Source organism: Scardinius erythrophthalmus (assembly GCF_964197995.2).
Source record: "Scardinius erythrophthalmus genome assembly, chromosome: 21".
NCBI lineage: Eukaryota > Metazoa > Chordata > Actinopteri > Cypriniformes > Leuciscidae > Scardinius > Scardinius erythrophthalmus.
In genome coordinates, this window is record NC_138241.1 from 22,349,080 (window position 1) to 22,356,915 (window position 7,836).

At 38.7% G+C, this 7,836-nt stretch overlaps 1 protein-coding gene across 2 annotated transcripts; it reads right to left on the reverse strand.

Moving 5' to 3' along the window:
- Positions 1-4,774: 4,774 nt before the first annotated feature.
- Positions 4,775-7,012, reverse strand: soul2 (heme-binding protein soul2). Of its 2 annotated transcripts, none has more exons than XM_081350662.1 (5): positions 6,911-7,012; positions 5,771-5,909; positions 5,553-5,679; positions 5,296-5,464; positions 4,775-5,208 (listed from the first exon to the last, which is right to left on the reverse strand). In XM_081350662.1, exons 1-5 carry the CDS (start codon positions 6,955-6,957, stop codon positions 5,034-5,036), a joined length of 657 nt encoding a protein of 218 aa, XP_081206788.1. In that variant the 5' UTR covers positions 6,958-7,012; the 3' UTR covers positions 4,775-5,033. The 2 variants fall into 2 exon arrangements, with proteins under 2 accessions (XP_081206788.1, XP_081206789.1); XM_081350663.1 differs by having other exon boundaries at positions 6,929-6,963.
- Between the last annotated feature and the right edge of the window lie 824 nt (positions 7,013-7,836).

A 7,836-nucleotide genomic window follows, 5' to 3' on the forward strand; every position in this document is an offset into this window, starting at 1 on the left:
AGAAGGAAAAGCAAAGCTGGGTGCTGATAAATCCAATGAATACCTCTCTTCCACCACTTCCACTGTTCTCTAAAAACCAAACCTGACTGGACAAGTAGAAGCCCTGCAGGCAGACAATGAGATTGTATGTGTTTGGACAGTCCTCTGTCCTCTAAGAAAATCACTGTACCCTGCTGTTGCATTGGGTGGAAAGAAAGAAAGAGAGGAAGAGGAAGAGGGAGAGAGAGAGAGAGAGAGAGAGAGAGAGAGAGAGAGAGAGAGAGAGAGAGAGAGAGAGAGAGAGAGAGAGAGAGAGAGAGAGAAAATGTGCCATCATACGAGGTCTGTTTATGATGCGTGCAAACTGGGTGTGCAGTCAGACAATAATGTGATGTCACAGTAAACATTATTAATGCATAGGACCTAGTGAGATGCAAAATGTATTTTTTGTTAGAAAAAATACATACATACACATACATGAAACCCCACCGTGTGTGTATGTGTGTATCATGTATATCATGTTTTATGGGGACATTCCATAGACATAATGAATCAGTCCCTGTGCAGATTTTATTCAAGCATTCCTGATAATTAGAGTAAATGCATGTGCAATCTTGGACAGTCTTTCTTTTCGTCTTATAGGCACATAGTGATATCAGCCAATCTTTTTGCAGCTACTCACTGTTTTTTTGGTCATGACTCAAGAGTATTCAACACTAGTGGGAACATGCTGTAGACAAAATATTTATAATTTAAAGATATGATTCATTATACTTAAATTGTCAACAAAGTAGAATTTTAATTGTGACTGGGATTTCAACGCTCTTGTATTGTGAGAAAAGCCTCTAAACATTTTAGGTTCAAGTCAAGCAGAGATATTGTCCTTAAATTTTAATGAAAGCTGAGTGAATGCTTATGACAAAAAAATGTTATGATAAAATCCCCAACATGTCTTTTGGAAAAACTCTAATCTATAATTCATAACTCTAAACTCAGAGATTCACAAATGGGGAAGCTTCCAAATTGGCTGAGCGATCAAGGTAAAGGGATGGGAAGGGATAGCGCTGACCCTCCAGAAATCCAAGGGTTATGAGCTCTGCTGTTCTACATGCTGACATACATTATGCTGTAGGAACACAACAGACATAATAGCACTTCCTCTTAAGCACTGTAATGGAGGAAGTGTGAGCCTAGTGGTCACTATATCACAATAGTCTGACACCACTTGCAAGAAGCAAGAACATTTGACCTTTTGAACAAAACAGATCACATGCTCAGTGTTACAAATATGCTTATTTGATTAGTGACTTAGAAATAGTGCAGAACTGTATACATTAAATAAGTATAATAATACAATTAAAAATAATTATTTTTCACCATGTTTCACATTTAATTCAGATTTCAATATGGTCTCAGGCTTTTGGACATCACAGCATTTAAATACTCTATATTCACATGTATATACACTCTATGTATGACAGTCAATCTCGTTATGTATCACGGTCCAATTGTTATGTATGTCGCAGATGGTTAAAAAATAATTAATAGAAATGAGAATCCATTGGGGCCAAACTTTAGTCGAGATTTGCTGCCTTAGCATCTGAGCTCCAGTGACAGCCATGAGTTTCAGCTCTTTTTGTGGTTTGGTGGCCTCGTGTTTAGCACATCATCAATTATAAACAGAGTGGGGTAATCATGAGGGACATTTTAATACGAAACAACGAGAAAAAAAAAAAAAAAACGTTGTTCTTGGCTGAAAGTTACTGTATTTTTAATCATCTGTTATGTAAAAGATGAAACCAACTCATGGGAAAAGCAGAGAGCATTGACAACGTGTTTTGGACCTCAAAATGAATGAAGAGAGAGAGAGAAAGAGACATAAGCCAATCAACAGATGGGTGTAAAAACAGATTATGTGTAATGGACGTAGGCCAATAAGAGCTGCGAGTGTAAACCTGGTGCTAGGGGCTGCGGTCTTTAGTGTCTTTGTTAGCGCGCCCGCCTCCTACGCCAGAGACCCCGGTTGGAATCCCGCCTGGTCGAGTAGGACCAGTTACACAGACATATCACACGGCTGGCATAAGCATGATGATACTATTTGGTTAAAACTCTCTTGAAATGCACAACTGCTCTTGCATTCCTACATTGCCTTATCTGACAGCATAGAGCTCCAACCATTTTCTCAGGAAACTGGCCCGTCTCTGATAAGATTAATTCCCATGAGCCAGTCCAAACAGGCTTTTGGCTTGAGCCTCCACTCCAAGAACATCATCCAAAACAGGGCAGATTAAAATTCACAAGCCTGCAAACATATGCTGACATAACCTTCCAAGTCAGACAGGCTTTTATTGGACACATTCAAGTGGCACACACAAGCCCAGACAGAATTTTAAAATAAAAATGTGCCGATAAATTCGATAATTAAGCTGTTTTTCCAATGTATCATAACTACACAGTCTCTTATTTATTGTGAGCGGCCAAACATCTCCCATCCTCCATATACGCTAGATGAGTATGCACTGATTTCCAAGCATACGATCTAATACCCGAATAAGCTAGTGTAAATGAACTGCAGAACACAACAGTCATTAGGCCTGCTGATGAAAATACCACTCTATAAGTAAGTAGTCACGCCAAGTTCTCTATGACTCATAAAAACACATCTAGGGTTATTACAGATCTGACTTCACTGAAGCATAATTATGTTTTTTGACGAACATGGCTGACTTCTTGCTATAGAAATGTAGCCATGGAAACTGAGTGAATGTGTGTTGAGGGGCATTGAGTGTCCAGCTTCCCATGGTGAGAGCTGATGCATGCTGGGTAGTGGATTTTGTTCTGACATTGCTAGGAACTGCCCACACGTTCTTCTTACTCAAACTTCTTCTAGAAACAACAGCATATTTAGCAATAATGCATATGAGTAAGGAATTTTTTATGAAAACTGGACATGCACAAATTGAGTAGATTAATTTAATACCGTAGGCTATGTGTTGTGCTATACTAGCTATGTGATACAGAAGAGATTAGAGAAAGATCAAGTCAGTGCTGCCACCTAGTGTACAAATAATATAAACCTGCATGCATCTTGACATGTTTAGCTGTTAAATACAGGAGTGTACTGTATTTGCTTTCAGTGGTCATTGAGTCAGCCCTGTTTACACCGGGTATTACGGTGCGTTTTGGTCAATCGGATCACAAGTAGATGGGAGACACATAGCCTACCTGTTTACTCCTGGTGTTTTAAACTTTTAGTCTCTTTTGTCCACTTTCGAACACTTCTGTCCTAATTTATTCGAAGTGGAGGGTTTATGGGCGGGTAAATGTATGGCCTTTTTCAGATCTTTCGATCTAATGGACAAAATAAGCTCATGCAATTTACATATGAACGCGCACGGAGACAACGAAAAAACATACAGAGAGCAGTAGCTTTCACCAAATGCAGTGAGTGGGTATTAGACATCAGGAATAGTGTGAGAGAACATTGTGCTTACGTTTTTCGTCTTCAAACCAAACTTGGGTCTCCACTCTCCAGCCGACAAAGTTTAAATCCCGTACTGGCTAGCGTGCTTCCCATAATGTTTGCATTAGGTCAGGCAGAGAGTAGGCCTATGTGGTCTTTTGCAGCTGTTGGAAACACATTCGACCACATGAGCATTTACACTACGAAAGCAATCCGGTTGAATGCGTTTTCGACTACCTCTGGAAGTGGTCGAAAGTGGACAAAATCAAAACGTTTTTAGACCCTATTTACACCTGTTGTCCACTTCTGATCCGATCGACCAAAACGTGTAAACAGGGCCTATTTTATGTCAATGTTTCAATGTGATGAAAATAGTAAGCCAGTCTGTCATTGTGTTTTGTAAGTTGCTTATAATGAAAAGTTTTATGTAAGGTAAGCTCATTTTTAACTTGGTTTCAATATTGGTATGCTAACGACTGTATGACATTTAACCAGCCAGAGAGAGCAAGTTTTCAGAGAGACACAACTACAAAGTTTGCTCTCTCTCAGGTGAGGTTGCTGGCACATTTTGTGGAAGAATTGCGGAGTGGAACTGCAGAGGTGGGAAAATGCAGCCTCATCACATTTCCCTGTTCTGCTAGAGAAGATGCGACTAATTAAACTGACTCCAGATCAGTCACCGTGACAAAACGTCTCAGGTGGGCTGACCCAGTTTTCCTTCCAGCAAGTACACTATACACATGAGGGGAAACCCCATCAACAATCACAAAAACACAATGTTGTAGGCCTAAGAATCCCAGATCACACTACCATGGACGCAAAACAACTCTCACTATTTTATGTTAGGACACTTAATATGCACATGGCTGCATAAAACAAAAATGTTGTCAGAAGTCACATGCTTTTTTACATTGAATGCATAGTTTTATACTAACTCACAAGCTGGAAGATTCACATTACATTTCTTTACTGTCTATCAATGACAATTACAATCGCATAGTTTCATTAACAGCCTAAAGAAAGTTGTGGATCACCAGTTGGACTGGTTTAAGTGGGTGCAGTTTCTTATAATATGAACAATAGCCGAGGAGAAACAGGATAACCCCATTCTGATCATTCCTAAACCTGTTTCTCTTGTATTTTAGAAACTTTCAGTATTTTGTGTATCTATCTGTGTTTTTTCTAAATAGGCCATTTATCTTCTGCTTATTGAAATGCACTTATGCAGTTTTCATACATTTGATACCTCTATCAGTCAGTAGGTGAATTAATTTGAAGAAAAACAGAATGCCTTACATAAAATGTATAATAAAAAAAGAACAAAAATGTTTTGAAGAAAGTCAAAAGTTTTATTTTCGAATCATTTTCAGTGTGAACCTACAGAGGTAGAAGACATTGCACTTTATAATCCCGTCATACAACTCAAATGTGGTTCTACACTTAGATTGCACAATAGATTGCACCAAATAACATACAATGATTAAGACTGTAACGTGAACACGATATAAATGTTTTCCCCATATATATGTAAGAAAATCTTGAACAGACAAGAACTTAAAAGTAGGAATAAGGAACAGAACTATCTGGATCCTCAGGGTGCACGAACCCAAACTTCATTGTGCCTGTTGATCAAATCCCAGGGTGCGTCATAGCCAGCTGCATCAAACTTGTTTTCAATAAACTCCTTTCCTGCAGCCCTGAGGTCTTCTTTAAGCTTCTGCACATTCTCTAAGGCATCTTGATCAGAAGCCAAACCACTAAATGACCTGTAATGCCCAGCAATGAGAGAATGTTAAAATGAGAAACAGTAAATTAACAGTTTTTGACTGTCGTTCTTTACTGAAATTACTAACCTGACATAGACAGTACCGCCTGGTACAACAGTTTTTCTGATGGTCGTATCGGTGGGTTCAGGGATGTCTGAGTCAGATTGAAAGAAGGAAATGGACACCTGTCTCTCCCCCATTCTATCAGCTTCCTTCACCGACACAAGCACAGGCCTGGTCATAGCAATCTCCTTACCTGAGAAGTAAAATTACAGTGAAATAAGATGAGTGATCCAAATTAACAATGGATTATTTTCTCCATCAAAACCGTGAAGCTTACTTACTCTCACTGTTTTGTCCTTGATTAAAATAATACAGTTTCCAAAATCCATCCTTTATATCACTCTGGCTGGTACTTGCAATATCAGTGGAAATCCAATAGCTCACGTCGTAGCTGCGCTCCTCAAATCCCTTTTTGTTTATTAACACAATGATACAACATTTTATAATAAACCAAATTTTAAATATTCCAAACTAAAAGAAACAAAAGTCGTAGGCCTACCTGATACTCATTTACCAGGGTGTACATGGGACACTCATGTCCATGACAAAACCAGGGCGCTTCCCAACATTCTGTATATGGGAGACCTATAAGTCCAACCAGGAGACACAGAGCTGCAGGTAGAGTCCTCGCCATTGCACTGCAAGATGGCAAATATTGTCACAGGTTGTTTGTGTACTGCACTCTTGTGTCATCAAGTAGGACACACCCCTCAACATTTCATAGAATTCTCCCTCCCCTTCCGTCCCCACTAAACCATCTAGAATGACACCAAGGAAACAACTGACCTGCTACTTCATTCTTCTGAAAAATGAGGAAAAAAACTGTAGATATTTCCCATGCATTTAAAAAGGATTCAACAACAAATTATATAAACTCACCAGAAAAGCATTAAAGCACAATGACAGATTAAGTGAATAATGACAAACTCAGCAGCATTGTGTCCTTGAGCAAGGCACTTCATCATTAGTAAGTCCAGTAATAAGTGTACTGTAAATTGCTTTGAATAAAAGTGTCAATTATATTACTAGAAACGAGTAATTATTAAATTGACTAAGCTGGCAAAGCTCGCTTAATAGTGTCAGCTGGAATCACCAGAATATAAATGAAGGGGAAAAAAGTGGAACGTTTCCTCATAAATAATTTGCCTCTTTAATTCAAAATAAAAGTGGTAAGATGAAAAGCAGCTCAACCGGTGCGAGCCTTAATTCACTTGAAAGTGATCCATGCAGAGTTCTTCTAGCACTAATCCTAAAACAAAAGCAGAATCATAAAGGAAATAGCTCAGCACATTTAAGACCACATATCCCTCCATAAATGTATCAGTTTAAGGTGGTTAATCATAAGCTTTAATGACGTTAAATGGTGGTGGCTGCTGCGGCTCAGGTGAGATATCTAAATCTCTTTTATTTTCACTGTTAGAGGAAGCTTTACAAGAAATTGATGTTCAAAATGAGCAATTTATTAACTAGGTTATAAAAGTTTGCGGTATAATAATAAGGCATCAGAAATTGCCCTTACATGGACACCTGTCCATCCAGAACCAATTCATCTGAACAATTTAAGATGCCCTCTGGCCCTCGCAAAACCTAAAGCAAGTCATTTTCCAAAACTGTGTTTTGTTTTGTTTTGTAAACTGACCTCTGTGTTGTGACAAACCTATAGTCTACAGATCTTCGTAAATCCATGCCATCCAAACTGTGCTAAGTTTTTTTGACCTGCTTATGAACACAAACCTACGGAGCCCCTAAAGGGACCTTTGCAAAAAAAAAAAAAAAAAAAAAAAAAACTGCGCACGCGAAAGTTTCTCGTGAGCATATGAAAGTCTGTATATTTTTTCATGCAGTGGTTAATTTTGAGATTTTGGGCCAGTTTGCAACATGTAAGCTTTCACGTCAATAAAAAAAATGTCAACATTACACATTAAGGTGGTTATTTCATTATATTTTGTCAACTTGCTCCTAGTTTCTTACAACAAAATGATTGAAGCCTCTACTTATTGCAATAAATAATGCAATCAATTTTCGGCAAACCATCACTTTTCGGCACGACACCGGAAATCACCAAAAGTTAGCATTCTACGCGAGCTCCCGTGCCGTCTCCATTCACGGAAACATGTTATGCCTGCCTGTTATCATCATAGATGATGTCTATGGTTATCATTGTAAAGCTCTCAAGTCTCCTACACAGCGCTATGTAATCCAAATATGGGCATTTACCGGGAAATGTACAGCCGAAAACCACATCTGATTGGTCGATGTGAATTTCCTACTACGTGATACGCGCTGCTGCTTCCTTGTTTATTCTCCGCCTGAGAGAAAATGCCGACAAACGCCGAAATCAGCTCAAAAACGTTCACATAAAAGACGACAATTCCCGTCAGGCATGGATATTTAGACTGTAAACAGACAGGGAGCTGTTTATTTGATTAAATTAGTCATAGATGGACATACAACAATATGGACAGTTCGTTTGCAGTTTTTGTGACTGTTGATGTTATACTCAGTCAGATATATCCACTTCAGTAGCACCTGCATGCACCAACTTTTCCAGCCTTATGCTTAACT

Excerpts from the sequence above, each read along its gene's own strand:
- soul2 (XM_081350662.1), bottom strand. The coding sequence starts at position 6,957 with ATGGATTTACGAAGATCTGTAGACTATAGGTTTGTCACAACACAGAG. Across the intron at positions 5,910-6,910 it reads AGGTTTGTCACAACACAGAG|TGCAATGGCGAGGACTCTAC; the intron begins GTCAGTTTACAA and ends GCCATCTTGCAG. Across the intron at positions 5,465-5,552 it reads TCAAGGACAAAACAGTGAGA|GTAAGGAGATTGCTATGACC; the intron begins GTAAGTAAGCTT and ends TTTACTTCTCAG.